Raw genomic sequence first — 22,738 nt, forward strand, 5'->3', positions numbered from 1 at the left:
CTTAGTGCTGCATGCATGGCCTCATCAAGACAATGCATTTTATATCACGGATTCACATAAATCTAGTGCAATTATCAGTCATATAATGGACTTCCCAAGCTTCAAGTATCTCTCGACTGCATTTTCATTTCAGACAGAGTCACCTCCTTGCGGTATATACTATATTCTCGATGTCCTTTTAGCATGGCTTGCTACAAAAACTTAGTAGAAGCTTCCCAGATGAAACTGAACGTGGAATCTAGTTTTTAGGGGATTTGTGTCACATGAAGACTCAGGGGAAGGGGTAGGTGTGGGCAACGTGTAGGCAGTTGCCCATACGGACCCACAAAAACACTTATTTATTTTTCTCATTTACATGTTGATGCCCTTTACAAATGCAAAGTTTATTACTAGTTCCTCTTAGCTGTAAATTTCTGGCTGCACCCCTGGGTAGACTCCATGTTGACTCCCTTCTGAGTCCTTTCATGTATAATCAATTATATTGGAAAGAATGCATGCATGAGAGAGAGAAAGAGAGAGAGAGAGAGAGAGAGAATTGTTGCATTCAATTCCATGACATGCTGCAGGTAGCGCAAATGAAGGCCATGAAAGCTATTCCTCATCGCATTTAACTACATTTTAGCCACACAGAAGTGATATTTGAAAGAACCCATCAGATGATTGGATGAGAAAAAGAGATAACTGTTGCATTCATTTCCATGACATGCACGTAGCACAAATGATGCCTGTAAAAGCTATAGCCCTCGTATTAAACAGACATTTTAGTCACAGAAGGAAACTATTATATTATTTAACAACAAACTCAGAGAGTTCCATTACTTTAAACACAAAGTTTACAGCAAGCATGTCGGACTCTAGCAGAAGCGACACTTCATACAACTAGATTAATCACACCAATTAACTTACAAGAAACTAGAAGTTACATCATTTACAGTATACTGCAACTGATTGATTCCCTTCTAACACAACCACGTCCCTTCTACCCAACTGAAGAAACTTATACAACCACACCATGAAGAAAGCAAATACATACAGCATCTATAACCACAACTATACTTATACAACTGGACGCTCATGACTAACTGCATCCAACTGAAGTTCAATGGCCAACGCCAGGGCTGTGGCCAGGAGTTGTGGGGCGAAAGTTCTCCACGTATGTGTCTTCAGCCATGCGCACATGGCGGTCAAGTGCATCAGTTGCAGGTTTTACAGACACATGGTTTGTAGGAGGAGCCATTGCTGCTGAACTGATTGGCAGCAGTTCGTTCGAAGCCATTAGACGCCTCCCCTCGCATGGAGGAAGGATTATCGTGATTGAGATGAACAGGGCAATGGCAACAAGGAAGAGCTTGGAAGCCATGAAGCTAGCTAACTATTCTCCGAATGCACTAAACTCTCTTGTTGCGAAGGAAGCAGTGTGAGAAACACATAAGAGAAGTTGCGTATTTATAGAGTTGGGAGACGCCCCAAGAGTCTGGAGGCCTTTTACTCTCTTTTCTCGACTGTCAAAAAATTTTAACAAAAAGAAGCATATGAAAAGGCTGTAAAGGAGCACTAAGGTTCTGTGGTAGATCCCTGCTGCAACTCTGTACACTTTCTCACCATATCTCTCGTCTTCCATCACTGCCCTTGGTTGCAGTAGATCAGAGAAAAAAGGGAAGCCACAGGCGTGGTAGAAACCAGCTTGGCTCATAACAAAGAGAGGACATGCGTTTTAATCACTCCTTGAAATAAGCTTGGCCAAACCGAGAAACAGTAACAGGTGCTCAACTTGGATCACATGGGCCTGTGAAGTTATTAGTATTGTAGTATTTTAAACATGTTACTTCACGTAGTTGATATAAGATAACCTCTAAGCATTTAGTTTCTTACATAAATAAGTTAATTTACAGAAGTCTAAGATAAGGTTTACATGTTACTTTCATATCTATATATATATATATATATATATATATATATATATATAGAATGAGCTTAGCTTGGTTTCCTGCTGTTCATCATCACATAAACATGGCAAGCTAGAACACAACATGGTCAGTTCTTTTTCCCTTAACTACCTTACTGGCTAGCCTTATGTGAGAAAGAAAGGGAGAGAGTCCAAGGAAGGAATTTTAGCATGGCAAAGATTCTAGTGAAGATTCTAAAAGGACAGGAAGGAAAGGGATGCACATAGTTTAAGAAGGAAGGCATGCTGAGGAGTGGGGAAGGGCAGATTTTGAGCATTAGATATTTAAATATAGAAAAACTATAGACCACCAGCACCACCGCCAGTCCACTACCTTCGATAGCATTATCAACTTGGTCCGGCCGTCCCTGTCTCTCCAGCTCCCCTCTTCTCCTCCCTACCATTAGAAGGCAACACATATGTTTTTTCAGTACTTCCACTATTCAAATGGGAGCAAAAGGAACCTGTCCTCTGTCCGCCACTCTCATAGATAGTTTCTAACGCCACGCCAGGCAGATTTAATCGAGCAGATCGTTCGATCGTCTTCTACATCCAAAGATTTCTCACAGAAATTAAACAAAGACCCACAGAATGCAACATGGCCGTGCTGAAGTTTTAGGCAAAGAAATTCCGACTCCTCTTATATCACATACTGTTCATGATCCCCACAACATTCTCTTTGTTGTCGAGTATTGATCTCAATGCCAACATGGTTCTCATTTGTTATCATTGATCTTGAGAAATTTGGAACTTTTGCAATCGCCTACGTCCTTGGCTTTCTCAACCATGGCTGTTACAATTAGTGCAGAAGAAACGATGGGGGTTGGCGTATTAGTGGGCGTCAGCTTTAAGGAAATGGCGGCCTCATGTTCAATACTCCATGGCCTTCGATTATGCACACACTGACATTCTAGGAATAAAATTTCGTCTACAGTTTTCAAATTCAACCATTGGGGTGTTGATTTTATGGCTTGAAGCTCAGAATCTTTATCCATCACTTTGACCTTAACTTCATGGATGGTCTCAAATCACCGTCGGATCTCAAATCCATGGTGAAACAAAACGCACCTTAAATGAAAGTTACCAAAAAATAATGCACCTTATCTAGCTCAAAATCAAAGCAAAGGCACTGACCAACTAAAATTCGTCCATAGATTGCGGAACTCACATTGCTGCGGCAGATTTGATCGTGAACCATTTCTTCAGACAAGTTTGATGATAAATCCTTCGCTTTTTACATCCTAGACAGTCGCTTGTCAAGGAAAGGAATTTGTTGCTTTCCCTGCTTCTTTTCTCTCGTTAGGAGCGACAAAGGTATCTAGTTCTTCTATAAAAATGCAGAAAGATATTGGGGCTAATGTAGCGCTACTACTGGCGTTCGTCGTTGTTATTAAGCTTCACTTGCATCCGGTTTGGATACATTCTCAATTTATAGATGATGATTTTAGACCTGCCGAGCCAAATTGCAGGTGCTGAGATCTCCAGAGGTACCTAGAAGTCCATTCTTAGTTTTGAGGTCTGGTTTTGAAACATTCTTCCAGTACTTGAAAAGGGCAGCTAATTTGAAAGGAGAACGAATATTCTTGGTTCACCAAGACATTCTTCTTCTGGAAATGAGGAGGATCTGGTGCGGATCTCCGGGGCTTTCACTGTCCACCTCCCATCGTGATTGAGATAACAAATCCCCAGCGTCCTAAGGAGTTTAATTTGGACTTCCAAACTTGCTTCAATTTAAAATTTTTGTCCCTAAGTCAATCTCGGATAAATTATCCCTCATCTTTTTACTGTGAAACTAAAGTTCTTCTAAGAACAACAATCGGCTGGTGGTGGAGTTGAAGGGGCGATTGGCTTCTTTAGAACCCCATTTGACATAATGAATTGAGAAAGAAGTGAACATCGACCAACAATATTAATGTAGTTGACAAGAAAGCTGAGTTGAAGGCATGTTTGGCTTATTTGCTTTCTGAGGGAAGAAATCATATTGGAGATATGCCAATCACTGTGTTTTCTAAGAAGCCATCATTTTGGTTTTGTCGGGTATCTTTTTTAGGTTTGGATTCTCTGACGTACAGAATTATCAGCACAACTTGGCAGGACCCATTGACCAAACTCTCTCTCTCTCTCTCTCTCTCTATATATATATATATATATATATATATATATATATATATATATATATAAGAAAATGAAGAAGAAGTTGGGGATCCTTAAAAAGAAGGTGGATCCTAAAAGACCAGATTCTTTCACATTCCACTCACTATTCAAAAATAAAATAACAGAGGAGACAAACTTTTCCTTGTGATTCTGAAAAGAGGCCTCTTTTCTTTGAATTTCTTAGTGCAACATGAACCCTTGATGTTCTTTTTCCTTTGTTTTTTTCTTTTAACAACTTGAACTGTCAGTAGGTCAGATTTGGTGCATGCAGTAAATATATAAGAGCAGTACACGCGTTTAGGGTGCAATAAAATATATATTGGATCCAAAAATCCCATTAGTAAGTTGAACTCAAACTTAATTGGCAAACTGTGCAAGTGTGCATCCACTGTAAGAGAAAAAACCCCAAGTTAAACCGGGGCTGCTTGGCAATAGTAAAACCTTGTTACTGGCCAATGAATCTACTCTTACAAAATAAAGCCAATTCATGGAATACTTGTAACGGTCATGTATAGATATGCTCTTTTTTGGGGCATGTTCACGAGACAATAAAAGAATGTTACTGTTGCCCTTACAAATATGTCATTATGATCTTTAATATAAATTCTATCTCAAGCTAATCAAACAGCATATCCAAGGAAAACATTTCTAGTTTGGAGTCAATGGGTACCGCTTGGTTTGCCAGTATCCAACAAAGGTAGTAGCAATTTGAAAGGGTAAAAAATCAATATATTGTTCTTGACATTTTCACTGGTCTAGAGTTGGAAATCATGTGGCATTCAAGTACTTGGAACTTTGTTCCTCACAAAATGAGGACATATATTAGTCTCAAATAGGACTTTGACTAGGCTAAAAATGCCTTGATCAAATAATGTGAAATGACCTTCAACTTTTCTTTTTTGCTGTTGTCCGGTTCTTATTATGACTGGGAGGACAAGAATGCATGCCCTTTAGTATTAAAAAGTGAGGGCGTGCTCCATTGGCACCTTGAGCAAATGGGACTCTGCTTAACTATTCATAACTCTAGCTTCTATCATAATTAAAGAGGCCTATGATCCTTTATAAAAGAGGCCTCAACCTCTATATCAATTAGCTTAAGCATATTGGCAGACACCAGCTTCTTAAATAAGAAGCCTAGAAAAGCAGCTCGCTTTTGGTTAAATAAGATATCTCAAAAACATTATAAGAGGACATAAGTGATATACATTTATGCATATTAACTTAGATCATAACAACTAAACTATGAATGTTAAAACAGGGAAACTGAAATATGAATAGAAGAACATGCATGAGAATTGAAATTCCTAGAATTTCTGGTAAAAAATCTAATACGGTTGACAAAAGTTAACCATGCCCACATCCATCCTATTATTTGAGCTTAGAACTAGACCCAGATACTAATCACTATGTCTATTTTTGTCTATTTTTTGCAAATAAATTAATTTACTATGTATATATATATGTGAGGTTACTCATGAGGGTCATTTGATTGACAATTGAGAGAAAGCTAATGAGAAAAGTTGATGGCCATTTTTGTCATTTAGTATTAATTTATACATTTTCGTCTTGTTTTTCTCTTAAGAATCCATCACCAATGGATTGGACTGGCTAAAATATAGCCAGAATCACCATTTCACTCTCTCTCTCTCTCTATATATATATATATATATATATATATATATATATATATATATATATATATATATATATATATATATATATATATATATATATATATATATATATATATATATATTGTGTATTGTGCTTTTGGGTTTTGGTCTAATTGAATCGCATGGTGATGAAGGCTTGGTTAATAGAATTTATTTTGAAAAGCAAGGTAAGTTTATTAAGTAGCCTAATGATCTTTAAAAGATCCTCTTTATGGGTCCACCGGGGCTGGTGAAGAAGCTTCTTAAAAAGAAATAATTCTCAAAAGGAGCAGTCACGCACGAGAAAAGGTTCAGCAGCAAGACATGTTACTTGCACACACTGCTGTGCTTTTCAAGTTCAAAAACTAATCAAAAGATACAGTTGGAGTTGCCACCAGAGCTGCTTCTCCACCTCCCAAGTAAACGGATCTGAGAGAGCTGGCAACTTGGCCAAGAAAGAGTGTCTTTCCATACTGTTGAACATGTTCATCCATGAAAGCACGGTAAAAGTAAATAGCGGAAGAGAAAGAATGTCTAGACATTCACTTGCATTCCAATCGCAACTACTCGTAAAGAAAGAAGTGATGATGATATTTAATTTTTTACTTGCCTGTTTCTATGTAACTTTTCCTTTATATAATTGGCTACTTTTCCCTCCATGATTGGAAAGGAGAGCAGACTTTATTTTCTTCTCGGCCCTGCTGCTGTTGTGGGCCTACAGATAGGCTGCTCTCAGATTTTCTTCTTACCATGATTCCCGTTTTCAGTGTATTTGTTATAAGATTTTAGTTGTAGGTGCTATTTTTCTAGACCCTAAAAAATATATACGACACTTAAAAGGTGTATCATATATACACTAAGTTTTAAAGGGGTGACTCTTTTCTCCCTCAGGAAATCCTGCTACTGTTTTACGATTGGTTTTCATAGATTTGACTTTATAAGGGATGCATGTTCAATTTTGTACCTCATTTTTCAGTTTATAATATCTAAATCGTTCTTTATTTTCATTACAGAATCTATTTTTGCCAAACGATTCATCTCCTATGTCGATCCGACTTTTGAATGGTATTTGAATATTTTGAATCAAAGCACGTTCCCTCTGTATCTAGTATCTCCAATATTTGACGACAACGATTGTTGGGTCCCACTAACTGTGGGATGAAAAATTCCTAGAGGGTACAGGATCGTCCTCTCCCTTCAGAAAACTCATGATTAATGCGAACGACCGATGAATTAAACTTTTTCAACAAAAATAAGTTTCTCAGTTTTCCTCTTTTTTCTGAAAATAACTACTGTCAGGGTTTTCTTTGAATGCCTGAAAATGGTGCAGGCAGCCATCTTGCTGTCCTAAGGGAAATCTCTGTTTTAAAAAGTGTTAGGAACGAGACACACTCTCTCTCTTGCTCACCACATCAATCATGAGAAGTAGAAAGGAAGAAGAAGACACAAGCTTTTTTAAGTGGTTGGTGACAAAGTTCTCCTACTTCCACGGCTGCAGGAGAAAATACCGCAGATATGAACTCTTGAAAACACAGTACTCCACCTCTTCAACATATACTCTTCAACATTTATGTTTTTCATGTAGGGCCAGGAATGAACCGATTCTGTTCTTGAGAGAGAGAGAGAGAGAGAGAGAGAGAGAGAGAGAAAGAGAGAGAGAGACAGAATGTCAAAGCCTAACGATGAAATTGATTGAGAATACTCCGTTGCAGAGTTTCACTTATTTACACCTTTACATTAAGAAGCAGCAGAACACAACTATGGCACACAATATCTTTAAAATATTACACCACTTACTACATTGACACGATTGAACATTTACAAATCAATCTTACACCAGCTGATTTAGACGTAGAATCCTTTTCGATAGATATAAGATCACGAAGTACTCATTTCCTACTAAGTACATGACCACATAATGTCATAATCCCATCTAATCCAGCTTTAAATTAACTATCTATATCATACGAAGCGCACGTCAAGTGAACTTATGACACGAACCACAGCAATCACACAGACGATAGCTACCCAGAGAGTTACTTGTCATGGACTTCATGGCCGACACCAGGGCTGTGCCCTGGACTTGTAGGTCGATAGTCGTCCACGAACGTCTCCTCAGCCACTCGATCCTTGTTCTTAGAAGTTCCATCACTTTCTCCAGCTTCATTTTTCGCTGGTGTAAGAGAAGCAGCACCACTGCCCTTCTCTCCATTGTTTTGAATGGGAGGAGCCACAGCTACCAAAGTCGGCGGCTGATCATTGTTGGAGGCTTCTCTCAGACGTCTCCCATCGCAGGAGAGAAAGAAGTATGAGATAAGCAAGGCAGTGACAAGAAGGCATAGTTTGGAGGCCATGGAGATAGCTGTGTATGCCTATGGCAGTGAAGGAAGGTGTGCGAGAAACATAGACGAAGTTGGTTGTGTATTTATAGAGTTGACAGGTACTTCCTTTTGCAAAGAGAAGAAAAGAAAAACTGAGAATTTGTAAAGTAGCACTGCCGTTTCTGTGGTAGATCCCTCCTGTAACTGTGGACGCTTGATTACCATGGAATCTCTGAAGTGTCAAAACTACCCTCTAGGGAGAAAAAGAGAGTCTTCTATCATTGTGAAGATTCATGACAGATTCTCTCTCTCTCTCTCTCTCTCTCGGCAGCCAGCAGAAGTAGAGTTTTTTAATATATCTGCTGAAGATTTATATTGGAGAAACAACACCAGAGAGAGCCAGAGAGGTGGTGTTGCTTGGTTATTATCTGATCTGGTGTACATTTTTAAGTGTAGAAAAAATGTCGACCACCACCATCCACTAGTGCAAGCGCATTAACCAGGAGCAGCAAGTTGGTCCCGTCCCCTTCTCCTCTTCCCTTCCTCCCCTGGCTTAAGGGTGAGGAGATAAGTTTTTTGCAGTACGCCCACTATTCAAATGGAAGCAAAAGCTACCTGCCCGGCTGTCCTCCACTCTGGCCTGTAAAATTTATCTCCGTAGCAGGGCTAGCTGTTCTCTTGAAAATTCACTATACAAATGTACACTTGAAAAACTAACATGGGAATCAACTCCATTTAATGTTCTTGTAAACTCTTGAATTGAATTCTTGAAGTGGTTAAAAAGTTCATTGTGTTGAATTAGTTCATGAACAGATCCCTCATCCCCTGTCTTCATACTCGTTGATCACCTCAAGCAAATTAATGAGAAATTCGTCATGATCAAATTTCTACCAAGTTGACCTTTAAATCGTATTTTCTCATGAACAAAAAAACTCTGTTTGTCTATCTTAAAAGATCACCGGCATGTAGCCATTGACATTTAGAAGAAATCATCAAACTTCAATGATTTGAATACTAATCTTAACTAATACAAGATTTCAAAATGAACGTGGCAGGAAGCTTGTTCGTCATTCATCCACTTCATAAGGTGAGCAAAATCCAGGTTCAGATCCGTTGAACTGAACAGCATGGGCTTATCTTTGAACCAAACCTGTTACATACCCCATTGGTTACAGTACTGATCTGGCTTAGATCCATCACCTTGCATGCATCTTCAAATAGTTAGGATACTTTTCTTTGATGAGTGGTTTTTTGAGATACATATTGAACATAATCCTGCAACCAGATGCTTTGTGATCACGACAATTAATTAATTAATTAATTAAGCCAGTGATCAACTTGAAATTATCCTGAAAAATTGAATTACCAATGGTATCTTCAACTTGGTTGATCTTGAAAATATTTAGTACTGAGCAGGAGGAATATCGAGTACAAACATATACCGTAAGCAAGTAATAAAAGTCAAGAACTCAAAGAACTTGACCTGTAGTTCTATTTCAAACTCCATTTTCTTATCCGTCAGTGACACCTGTGTCTAGACTGAATTGTTAATCTCCTGCTCACCCAAAAAGTAACTAATGAAAATCATGGCCCTCGAGGACATAAGTCATGGAAATATTGTGGTCCTCTGACCTAATCACATGCTGAGGAACCAGAACTCTGATTCCCCATTTCATCCGTTATTATGACAGCAACATATTCTTTTGACTACTTGTGAAAGTCTGATCTTGCTTTTGCAGATGAAAGAACATGCATGTTTGCCATTTAAAAGGATGGTAAGTACAATATCAAAACAAGCTGTAAAACGTATTGAAGTTGTCTTGAAACATTTGGCACTGTATGTCACTTGGTGCATGGCAATCACTTGCTTTATTTTACTATTAAATGTCATGGGGTGTAAAATAATATTTATTTATTTAATCTTTATTCATGAAAAACAGGGTACAAAAAGGGAAACTACTGGTTGTGTTTGTGGAATTTCCCTAATTAAAGCTTAATACTGCACTGTATTTAAGTCGAGTCGTATCACTTCTCTGATGTATCACAATCTCAATGCAATAGGGTAATTAAAAAAAATAAAGAATACATTTTCTAAAAAAAGTGAAAAAAATAAAAAGAAGGTTTCTTGAGATATTTATGCATTTGTACTCTCTATGGCATATAGCTCTTATATAGGACAAGCTGACAGGCAAGATGCACTGGATCATCTCAGAGTTCCTCTTGCCGGTGGAGTATCTTAAAGAAGATTCTTGTATGACACTTGATCATATTCCATCCACTTTTGGGGACAAAGGAGAAAGGGAGCTTTTTTGTTCATGGAACATGCCGAAAAGTTTCTGTTAGTTCAAAGATTCATTTTACTATAGTATTTCTTATATAAATTTTCTAAACAAACAAATAAGTAACTTGAATTGTTGTTTACATTGAAAATTAAGAGTCGAGATCGATAAGAAGTTGGTTAAGACACTTGATTTGAGGTTTCCCTTCATACTTACAATTTGACAACCCAATGCTATCTTATTTTATTTCCATTAATTCTGAAAAACCATCTGTTCTTCAGTATCCCATGTATCAGAAAATATCTTAAATTAGCTAATTTTAAACTGATTAACTACGTCATTTAGATCGAGTACAAACTTTCCGTGTTCGCATGTAGGTAAATTCTAGCTACATCCTAACAGTAATTGCCGCATCCAAGCAAAATCTGGTCCACTTGTAAGCTCAAAGATTTATAGGATCTGTAAGATACAGAGCAATATTGTTGGCTCAGCCCATGACGATTCTGGTCCTATCCACAATATGAACTGAATACCAAACTTGTGGGCATCAAAGATCAAATATGAAGTTCGGTTATTCGATGCATGTGACTCAAACGACTTATACATGAAAAGTAACTTTTGAAAGATTCTTTGATAACCAAATATTTGAGTTGGCAGCCTTAATAACCATGTCATGTTGTGTGTGTGTGCGTGCATACAAGGCATGAGTAAAAATAATCAGTTCCAATTTGAGACTGCTTTTTTTAGGCCCCTTCCGTTTCTTAGTGATCCACCATTCTTAGAGTGGGAAGGATATATGGTTCGGGAGAGGGTAGGCAAGTAAGTGAGAGAGAGAGAGAAAAACATATGTAAGAAATTGGTAAGTACGTGAACTTATGCAAGATCCATAAAAAATCATTTTTGCCGTTGCTCTTTCCAACATACAAAACTGATAAAAACTCAATTAAGATATATTATAATAACCCCATCTATTTTTGGGCTCGGGCGTCTGGTTTGACGAATCCCAATCCGTCCCCTAACAGTTTCGGCTCTAACCCCAAAAATATTATGCACAAGCATCCGCGTGTATGGAACCTCAGGTCCAAGTGTTGAACCGGCTCTGATACCAGTATAACAACCCGATCTACTCCTAAGCTCAGGCCACTGGTTCGATGGATCTCAACATGCCTCCTAGCAGTTTCGGTTCTAGCTTGAAAAGGGCTAGAAACTAGGACAATCATCTCATTAATGACCCATTTTTAGAAGTCATTGAAGATCCCTCACAATATTTAATACTAGATTAAACTTATATATATATATATATATATATATATATATATATATATATATATATATATATATATATATATATATATATATATATATATATATATATATATATATATATATATATATATATATATATATATAGTAAATGGCTATTTAAGCATCAATACAATTTTTTTTTGTCCCAGCTAGTCACAAACTAGATTACGACAAAAAATAGACCTTCGAGAATAAAGAGAAGGGTGAAAGTTTTGTTGAGCGGTAAAAAGTTTTGGCTCTCTCGTTGAGCTCTTGTTGAGCGGTAAGATGTAGCTCTACCGAACATTCTGGCCTTCTTACCGAGTCAAATACATGTTAAGATCACAAGCTATTCCATCCTTTCTTTATATTGGCATCGTGAATCACGAAAGGCAATGGGCTTTTATGATATGAATACGTTTTCTGTTGTGTTGCGTAACGCAGAGATTGTTTTTAAAGGCCGCTTTTTTCTGTTGGGTGCTCCACGACTTAATAGGACGATCAGTAACCGTTGCTTTTTTCCATATAATTAAACAGGCGTATGTCTGTGAGACTGTGATCTCTTTGGTCTTGGCGTTGAGCTTTACACCTTTTGGTTGAAGAATGCCGATCGAGTTTAATAATAATATGCAAAGTATGACCAGTCCCGTAGTTTATTTGATAAAAAAGAACAGGTAGTTGAAGCTGAATTAAAAATGAAGAAGGTGGTGATTGATACTTAGAGATATTGCAGAAACATACCTAAATTAAGTTTTAGCCACAATAAAACACTTAACCTATAATTTCAACAAAAAAAAGGCCTTGCAGTTCCAAGGGGCATGACTTAACTTGACTTAACTGGTCGAGTTGTCCGACTGGTAAAATCTCGATCATCAGTTTGATTTTCGTGGGTGCTATTTTTCTGCATTGCAAATGGTGGATGTGATGCACTTTAGTATGCTGCTTTCCACCCAAGTCTTAAAGCAGCCCTTAATGGTGTGGGCGAATTTGCTATCAATGGAAGTGGTAGAAATGAGGTTCTGCCAAGCCATCTGTGGTCTTGCGAGTGAGTGGAAGAGATAAATTAAAAGAATTCAATTTTTACTTTTAATTTGTTTATATATATATATATATATGTTACTGATTGACGAAGAGATCGATCGTGGATGGAACATGCAAGAGTTAATAAAATCTTTAAAAGATTGAAAAGTTGAAAAAACTGAAAAAAATGAAGAATGTGTCTTGACTAACGGTGCAGAAGCTTAGGTGTTCTTAATTGACATTATTAGAGACTTAGATGAGTTTTTGGTTAATGACTAAACTTTGTGTTTAATTTAAAAAAAAAAATCCCTTTGTTAAAACAGTAAAGGGGAGCAACCGTTACTTGGAGCAAGTGCATCATAAAAAGACATCGAAAAGTTGGACGATAATATATTCCGGCGCCATTTGATCTTTTGGAAATTAAGAGACCATAGATGCATGCAAGCTTTAGGTTCCTTGGTTTTAAAAACTTTTCTCATACAAGGGCCGCAGCACATGTGACCCCGTGGAATTACGCCTGGTTCAGTCGTACGATCGCCAACCAAAATGTAGAACTTTTGATCTCTATAGATTCCTTGATAATTTTTCTTAAATTTTTTACATTTTGTGAAATCAGTTTGGTTGTGGATCTGATATAAAACTTTGCAAGCGATATCTTGCTGTTTTATGCTCATTAAGTCCAGCTCCTTCTGCAGCATGAGTTGCTAGGTCGTTTGGTAAGATTTTATATTTTTCTGCATTTTTACATATGCTAAGTTAAAAATTTTCAAAAATATAAGCATACATTCCTGATTTTGTGGTGATGATGGGAAGAATTTGGCTCTTCTCTCACATGTGGCTTAGGGCTTCATGCTCTGTTCTTGGTACCTATTGCTCCATTTAAGTTTAGGCTTTAGGAGTATTAGTCTCCAGGTTTTATGCTGCCGGTTAAATGACAAAGTCTCTGGCAGGAGAGAGATTTCTTCAAGACCCAAATGAAAAGAGGAAAGTCTAAGCTTTAGAATTGTACCCAACAACATAGAATACTGAGAAAGAGAGTTAGAGAGAGTGAGATCTTTAGAAAAAACATGCACTAGTGGAGAGGCATGCTACGTGTTGCACAAGAGAATTGCTTTTTGAAGGGATTCAAGCAAAAACTAATGGAAAGGGAAATTCTGGGGCTCTCCACCTCCCAAAGGAGTCAGAGGAAGCGGGGCCTTTCCCCCACACTTTGGCTGATCTCTTGCACACTTAGCTACTAAAGCCTTAACTGGCATGATCAAAAGGGTGAACATGTGGTTGGAGAAAGAAAGTGATCATGTAAAGTGAAAAGAATACTACTAAAAAAGGCAAAGGAACGCGTTGTGTGCACTTCCTGTGCAATACACCACCACAGGTGTCTGTAAAGAAACCAAAAAATGCCGAGTACCAGTTTTTGCTTGTTTTTTCACATCTAACAACGGCCATGAGCACATTGGTCGGCCGAATGACAGCGGTGCAACACTTGCAGCCATTCTATTCATGTCATTTTAGCTAAAACATTTTGTTTTTTCTAATTAACAGAACTTTAGTTCATGTCCTTATTTCACAATTTCTATTGAAAAGTATGCTCCCTAGTTAAAAAATTGTAAAAAACTGATCTCTTTTTCTAAATTGTATGCAAAAAGTAGGCTTCGGGAACGAAAGTTCCCATTAGTTTACTGCCACCGCCGCTACTGTCAAAGAGAATTCAGGAGGCGGCTTGAGACGCCTCCCCATTGCATGGAAAAAGCAAATTAAGAGCATGTGATGAAGGCAGCAACAAGAGCATGTGATCATAGCATCTATATAAGAGAGAGAGAGAGAGAGAGATTCTTAGGAGATTCCCTGAGTGATTCCCCTGGGACAGAAATGGAAAGAGTTTCTAGTAGTTTATAAGATACAAACAGCGCGATTGTCTTCTGCAGTTTGAACTTATAAAAGCTGTCCATCACCACCACCCATGAGTCTGAAGACCATAGGCATGGCCAAGTTGGTCCAATCCTTGTCTTCCCCTGCTCTTACCTTAGCTACCGCAGCTGTACTCAACTTTTTGCAGTATGCTAATTATTCAAATGGCAGCTAGCTAGCAAACTGAAGCCACCTGCCCTCCACTGCCCACATGTAAAATTTTATGGCCAGCCACGCGCCAACTGCCCTTTCCCTTAAAATATCGCCCCAGTTTCAGAGTTTGAGTTCAAAAAATCGGATCCACATCCATAATAGCAATCCAAACCCATGCTCTTAAATCCCAAGCCCTGAAACCTGTCAAATTTTATGTTGAAACACGTCCTCACGGTACCTTAGGAGCTGCTTGGTAATGGGAACAGTTTGTTAGTGTTTCTTAAATCAGCTCCAAAGATAGAGGTAGATTCATAAAATATTGTATCTATGAACCTGCCGCTATCCTTAAGGCAGGTTTATGTTATAGCAGCAACGTGTTATTGTTGCCAAACAGCCCCTTAATTGTACAAGGATGATGAGAGTTTGTTAATAAGTTGGTAGCGACCCATTGCCATATTCATGCATGTGTAAAAGAGAAGAAGAAGATATATGGCAAAAATCTTAGAAGTTGACTAATAAGACTGCTATTATATTCAGAGAATATAAAATGGCAATACATAGTTTCCAGGAAACATCAAAGAGAAACCCAGTTCTGAACCCTTTTGGGGACGGCCGGAAACCTCTTTATATATGTCACATTGAGTGTCAAGTTGGAGATCTTAGTTCAAGCGTCATCCCTGTCGTTCGATTCTCTGAGCTTAGTATCTGTGTTGTTTTCGATCGTAAGGCTTGGTGAAGGGGTCTCACCTCTTAAGTACAGTGGTATACTTTGCTTAGGATTGTTAAGAAAATGATGCCCATGGAAATCAAAACTATTAAGCTGTAACTTGCACCTTGCTCTATCTTCAGGTAAACAAGTGAGATGGGTTTCTACTCTAAGCCATTATAGTTGTCATTGCTTTATCTTTGATTGGTCTATTTTGGACAACCTTGCACATGATCGATGGTGCAAATTGACGCTTCCTTACTGCAGAGCTATATTTTATTTTGCAATGGACAGGCATGCGATCAAAAAGCAGTTCTTCTGGGCAACTACAGTTCATCCAACGAACTTGGTACTCCTGTTATTAATGCAGCTACAAACTCATTTACTTTGGTCAATTCTCCACTCAGTTAGTGCTGATGGGATTTGAAGCGTCCATAACAAAAGAAGAAACTAACTTGGTTCTCTCCTTTACTGTTTTCTCTTTCGTGGAAAGTGATCAGCAAATGCAGTCATAAATCAGGCAGACGCGCGGAAGGCGAAGACAAGCGCTATCATATATGATAGATCCTTCATGCTTATGGTCAAATTAAGGGGCCCCTCGTTTTGAACGTCAAGCCACTCAAACATAGTTGACAATCCCTGTCACTTTAGTCTGATGCTGGATCTTAGGATACTAAAGTAGATTCTCTTGGAACTCTTCATTTTGTCGGCTTTCTGTTGGGCTCCCTCCCTCCCTCCCTCTCTCTCTCTCTCTCTCTCTCTCTCTCTCTCTCTCTTAATAAATCTCTCCCAAAAATTAGGTCAGATTCACCGATTCACCGAACATTGTAATTTCTTCCCAAGTCTGTGGCAAATTTGTGAAACAGTTTTGTTATTGTTGCCAACTAAGTGTTGACATTGTTTATATATGAGTGTGCTTGAATAACTGAGTTAAATTGAAGGGATTTAAGATCTTAGGTGATCATAAGGAAATACGCTTCCTCCAAACACACTTCCAAGGGAAAGTGCACTTCCTACTTTGCTTCCCATGTTGGCTAATTAATTCGACTTACTTCAAGTTCATTAATTCTACTGTGAAAGGTTAACAGATGATCTGTTTTAGGTCAACTTATATATTTGTTCTTCTTTAGCATCCCAGTACCTAGCTTTGGTAATTGCTTTCCTGCTCACTTGAAGCTGCAAGTTTTCACTTATTAAATACTTGCCTTCGGCTTCTCATGTGGTACGCATTTCACAGTCCGGTATCTTTTTTGTCTTGCTTGTTTTCTGGTTGAAGCTTCAAAACGAAAGTTGAGAACAGGAAAAAGAAAGAAACTAAGGCAGAACATTTATTCTAATTCTGAATCAATGGATCATTTAGAAGAAAAAAGAAACAAAACAATGCATACATTCCGCAGCTTAAATTTTCACATAAAAATCTTCTGTAAATATATGGCATGCAGTCGGCAGGAAAAAGCCAAGACCACCACAAATTTTCGTTTAGTTGCTCTTCGGGATCGTACGCTCTGTGCACATGCATTTGCTTCCTTGGTGGCTCAGAATCAGTATGTGTTCATTGGGTGGGAAGTGGGGCACTCCCTTAAAACTAAGTTTCCTTTTTTTCCTTTTCCAAATTCAGCCCAAATTTATATACATAGTTGACAGCTACAGCCCTGCCTTACCATGATCGACAAATTCAAACAGTTCTACATCTGTGAAAAATTCGTCATCCCATCTGGTACTTCGATTTTGCATGAGCCAACAACTTAACAATAGGTATCTATCTTAACCAAATGGATCTGTCTCTTAATTTTTTTTCTCCAGTTGTATTTAAGAGTTACGACATTTCATTGAAAAGAGAAATATATCAGTTCAGGTAAATATAAACTCAAAAACTAACTTAGAACAGGATTTGTTTACAGTACCAGTTAATGAGAGCTTGACATGAAGCACCAGTTTGCCAAAGGGAACAGTTTATAACTATTATATGAATATGACTCGAAGATTGGGATAATTCCAGTTACAAATTCTTCTCATTGCCAAACAGCCCCGTCATGAACCTCTAAGATTTCAACTTCCATGGGCAGGTCTGTTCGTGACCTCATGAGCTGCTCATTCAAGGGGTGAAGGAAGTGTACAAGTTACCCCACTGGTGAAACTGTCATTAGTATTATATACAGTTTTTTGTAACAGTACTTAAAACAGATCAATGGCAGGGATGGATTGAACAATATCAATAATTAAAACAGATCAACGGCAGGGATGGATTGAACAATATCACTAAAACCATGGCCGTATTTTTCAATTGGAAAAAAGCTGCGGATGGATTCGACACAAAGAAGAATCTTAAATTCAAACTAAAAAAATTATCATGGCAGAATGAGTGCAGGGTAGGGACAAAAAAGAGGAAGAGAACTTTGGCACGGTACGTGCAGGTGACCCACTAAATTTTCAAAGATTCAAGAAGGTGGGAAGGAAGGAAGAAAGGCAGGAGTACAAACTGTACACCAAGGCCCAGTGGCCTGGAGGACTGGAGAAGCTGCCGAGCTCTCTCGACCAACCAAAATGCGGGGGGGCAAAAGGAGCTTCATTTGTCTGAATCCCTGCCTTTTTCCTCAGGCTCTGACTATCATGCACGCCTCAGATCAATCGGTTTTATTTAAAGTTTGAGTTGGAGTTCCCTTTTTTGCTTCTACCGGCTCTTCGCCGTTCGTTCGTGCGCCCACCGGTCCAAAATGAATTCATTCGCTTTTGTTGTGGCTGGTGAAATGAGTATTCAAAGGTGCGAATGCAATTGTGCGTAGAAATTAAAATTGGAAAAGGGGAGGTGGAGAGAGCAGGAACATTATTGTTCAATCTGCGCTTGCAATCCAAGATTCCAATCCCAACTGTCACTCAGAAGAGATTGCCCTCCCCAGAACAGATGATCATTTTGTTTATTCTGTGATTAATAGTTCTCACTTTTTCAGGGAGATGATTTGAATAATGGGGCGTTGACATTTTAACTGAGGGTGGATGCAGTTACTGTACTACCAGAAGATATTTACTCGTGGGTACCCCAGAGAGAGAGAGAGAGAGAGAGAGAGAGAGAGAGAGAGAGAGATTTTATGATAGATGGTGTACTTTTTATTCAGATATTGAACATTGTTGTGGAAGTTAAAATGTCCATGAAACTTTCAATTTCAGAGAAGCGTGCATTGTAATGGCAACGCATGAACTTCTAAAACTACATTCCTTCCATGGACTTGCTGGAGCAACTGTCCTAGCCTAACTGACCAACTGGGCAATCACAAGCTTAAGTTTCAAACGTGCTTTACTTCTGCATGGCTCTGGTTTTAATTGTATAAAGGATCTATTATTCGGGTTTATATGACCAGGAAATCTTATTTTCATCCTTACCCAACTCATTTTTTTTGTCTTCAAGAAGGCCATTACCATTGGTAGAAATAAGAACTGTTGCTGAAGGGAAGCAGGTTTTTACTGCTCGATTAAGATCTTTTCATACGTCAGATATCATAGGGTTAAAGTATTATCTCAACTTTGACGGTCGAAGCATCACTTTTGAAGCGGACGCTGAGATTTATTCCCTGGACGAACGTCCAGATATCTGCGGGATATCAGAAAGAGGGAGAGAGAGAGAGAGAGGTTATAGGAACTAGAGACTTTCACAAACAGAGAGAAATTAAACAAATGCAATTCAAAGATTCACAGTCAAATTAAGCACGACTAGTTTCAGACGACACGACAAAGTCCATTCTAACGAGTCACAGAAGCCTAAATACGCTAACTGTAAATACAAATGGATGGCATTAAGAGTTCTGTACATAGGACAACAATGGCTGCCTATTTGTCATGAACGTCATGGCCGACGCCAGGGCTGTGGCCGGGAGTTGTGGGGCGAAACTCGTCCACGGACGTCTCCTGAGCCATGCGCCCTTCCTCGCGGCGGTCTATAGTTGGTGGCTTTCCACCACCATTTGCCTCACGTACAAAACCAGCGCCGGGGCTGCTCATAATTCCCTCATGATGTTGAGGAGCAGGAGCTATGGCTGCCAAGGATGGCAGCTTGCCGGAGACAGGATGTCTCCTCCCTTCGGCCGAGAGGAAGGCAAACGAGAGGAACAAGGCAATGGCGAGAAGATACACAGACACCGCCCTGTGCGCCATTGACATGAGATGCAAACGATGAAGTCCCAAGGGGCTGTGGCTCGTCTATTTATAGAGCCCGGAAACTCCTTCCAGAGTTTGGTGGCTTAGTTTTCTGCACGATCTGCTCCAGTGCTGCGACAGGAAAACAACCCAAAAAAAAAAAGTCTGAGATATCTGTAAAGTAACACTCGGTCCGTGTGCCAGATCCCTCCTGTAACTCTGGGACACCTGCTTGCCATGAAGTCTCTAAAATTCAGAGAGAGAGAGAGAGAGAGAGAGAGAGAGAGAGAGAGAGAGAGAGAGAGAGAGAGAGAGAGAGAGAGAGAGAGAGATCCATGTGGCACTTTTAGTTGGTCAAGATGCTGTTTAGATTCCTTCTTAAAGAGAAAAAGTGAAGGATTTCCAATTGTTTGATTCAGAGAAGAGAACAAAATTGGTGTTAAAACAAGCTTGTATTTTATAATCTGAAATTGTCGACCACCACGCACTGCGTGCAGTGGCAAGTTGGCCCGGAACTTGTCCATAGTATCATGGCCCGGCATCTATATTCTGCTACTAACATATTCGAGTGGAAGCAAAAGACACCGGCCCGGTTGTCTTCCACTTGCATCAGTTTAACGAGCACATCTCTCACCGGCCGGCGACGGGCCGTCGTGAAGTTTTCCATGCATGTCCAAAATCTGGCAAGAATTTGTTTGGTCTTTATATATGTATAAACATCAGATACTTGCTAGTTGGACTATATCTGAATCAGAACATGTCCATTCAGATCTGCCCAGATCACTACCAAGCTCTCCCATGAAAAATTAGGCATTGGCGCATTGCAATGTTTGAAATTTGTGCACGCAGACTATTAAGAAGCAAAATACTAAAAGTGGTAGTAGCTAGTTATAATAGATTGTTCAAAAGAACTGATACTTTAGCCAGCACTTATACACAAGACTTGACATCCAACATCACTTGGATTAACACAACCACATCGTTTCTTACAAACTGCAGAAGCTTAATGAAGCACGCGGGAAAATAAGTAGACAGCCAGCGGCCCAGCATTATGAGTCATGTGTGGATGGCTTAATAATGGTGATCACGGCCGGGCAGGATGGCCGACGCCGGGGCTGTGGCCGGGAGTTGTAGGGCGAGCGTCATCTAAGAACACCTTCTGGACCATACGGCGCCCTCGTCCAAAGGCTGTTGGTGACTTCTCTGCGCCACCCTTCTCTTGCGAAGCTGCACTACTGCTCCTCCCAGCTTCGTGGAGTTCAGTGGCAGCACCATCCATGGCTTCTGCACTACGCAGCAGCTTGCTGGATATGAATAGATGATTCCCCTCGCAAGAGAGGAATGTGCGTGAAACGAGCAATGCAACGGCGAGAGAAGAGAGAAGCCTGGAGGACATGACCACGGTATCTGTATTACGGAGAGGGGAACTGGAAGCTGTGCGTGAGCACTACGCTGGTGAAGCTTAAGTACTTATAGAGGAGGCAGAGCAACTCTAGTGAGGACCTCCATGGTGAAAATGGATGGGCCCCTGAAATTCAGGAACTAAATTCTGTTTTCCGACGAATTTCAGCCGTCCAATGTTTCAGCCATTGATGCCCTTTAACTAAGAGGAGTTTCTATCACCACCACCATCAACATTTTTTTCTTTCGAAAGAAATATATGTCCTTGCTTGTTGCTTTATTTGATCAAGAGTGGACCCCCTAGTTGATTCATCTTAAATTTTAATTTCTCTTTCAAACATCTAATTTATTGCACTTTTCCTAAATACAATCAACTCACAAAGCTCCTGATCTTTGGCGGCAACAGTTCATCCAAACAGGGTAAGGCGTTAAACGAAAGTATTGAATCGAAACACTGCATTACTCGGTTTCTATTGCTCCCTTATGTTCTGAGGTAGCTGCCATCACCTGCTTATGGTTGATAAGATCGAGATTAAGGAACACCTGATTCCCCTGTTCCTGTAAACTCTAGAAGATCATGAGTTTGGTGCTTCACAAGCAGAGCTCGCCTCTTTCTTCCGTCCTCTGACATTCGTATTTCATTTAGCTATGGTGGTGGTACTCGGGGAAAGTCATGGGGACAATTCATTTGTTTCTGCTTGGTCCATAACTATGGAGTTTGATTAATTCCATTGAAGAATTTGGGGGCCTTCATCACAACCTTCGGTTGAGTCCAGTTGGGATTCATTCTTCTCAAATATGATGGATGTCCTTCTGAAATATTGTAGAATACCTAGTAAAGTAAACCTACAGCGAGCGTCGTTAGCAAGGTTGGATGATTGATGTTACTTGAAAGGGCCTTGAGCTCGTGGATGACCTTTTAATGCAAAGTTAAATTGGTAAAATTATTTGATCACTTGATGAATATTCCTCCCATAACCTGAAGATACAGGACGCGTAGAAGATTATCAATTCACAGATACCAAGAAATGCAAGATCTGCAAATTACTTCATTAATTCAACTTCGAAATGGATGAATCTCTTCGAAGGTGTACTAGAAAACATTTGCAAACTCTCACAAGAATGGATATATATTTCTTTTGCAGCCAATTATCTGGTTATCAACCCGTGCATGCTTGGCTTCAAGTTCTCGTGATATTCAATAGCGTGCTTCTAAGTAGAACTAGTCGTTGCAACACTCTAGATTTTACTGGCACAGACTATTAAAAGTTAATTCTTCAGAAGAACTGATATTTAGTCAGCAGGAACATTCAAGACTTCCAAGGACACTTAGATCAACGAAACCACATCGCTTCTCACAAACAGCATGCAGAAGCTTAATGAAGCACCAGGACACACACACACACACATATATATATATATATATATATAGTTCAATATTGTCCATCATGAGGATGACCAACACCGGGGCTGTGGCCGGGATTTGTAGGGCGCGAGTCATCTAAGAACGCCTTTTGGACCAAACACTCTTGCCCAAGGGCTTTTGGAGTTGGTGGCACTGCATGATCTTCACCGGGGCTGTGGTAAGGAGTCATGGGGCGAGAATTGTCCAAAAGTGCCTCTTGAACCATGTTCTCTCGTCCAAAGGCTCTTGGTGGCGGCATAACATGACCTACGCCAGGGCTGTGGCCAGGAGTTGTAGGGCGAAAATAGTCCAAGGTGGCTCTTGGTGGCATAGGTTGTCCTACGCTGGGGTTGTAGACGGAAGTTGTAGGGCGAGAATTGTC

The 22,738-nt window shown here is 39.4% G+C and overlaps 2 protein-coding genes across 2 annotated transcripts; both read right to left on the reverse strand.

The window, feature by feature from the left end:
• Window positions 1–827: 827 nt before the first annotated feature.
• LOC116266142 (precursor of CEP9-like) lies at window positions 828–8,141 on the reverse strand. The gene is given in 3 exon segments (XM_031647247.2): window positions 828–1,161; window positions 1,708–1,721; window positions 7,792–8,141. Coding segments are annotated over 3 exon segments (390 nt in total). The 5' UTR covers window positions 8,106–8,141; the 3' UTR covers window positions 828–1,099.
• An 11,103-nt stretch (window positions 8,142–19,244) lies between these two features.
• On the reverse strand, window positions 19,245–19,568 carry LOC116265285 (precursor of CEP8-like). The gene has a single exon (XM_031645839.1). The coding sequence runs from the start codon at window positions 19,566–19,568 to the stop codon at window positions 19,245–19,247; it is 324 nt and encodes a 107-aa protein (XP_031501699.1).
• Between the last annotated feature and the right edge of the window lie 3,170 nt (window positions 19,569–22,738).

Source organism: Nymphaea colorata, chromosome 12 (genome assembly GCF_008831285.2).
Source record: "Nymphaea colorata isolate Beijing-Zhang1983 chromosome 12, ASM883128v2, whole genome shotgun sequence".
NCBI lineage: Eukaryota > Viridiplantae > Streptophyta > Magnoliopsida > Nymphaeales > Nymphaeaceae > Nymphaea > Nymphaea colorata.

What these genes read in the sequence shown, in the direction of transcription:
- LOC116265285 (XM_031645839.1), bottom strand. Translation starts at nt 19,568, where the DNA reads ATGGCGCACAGGGCGGTGTCTGTGTATCTTCTCGCCATTGCCTTGTTC.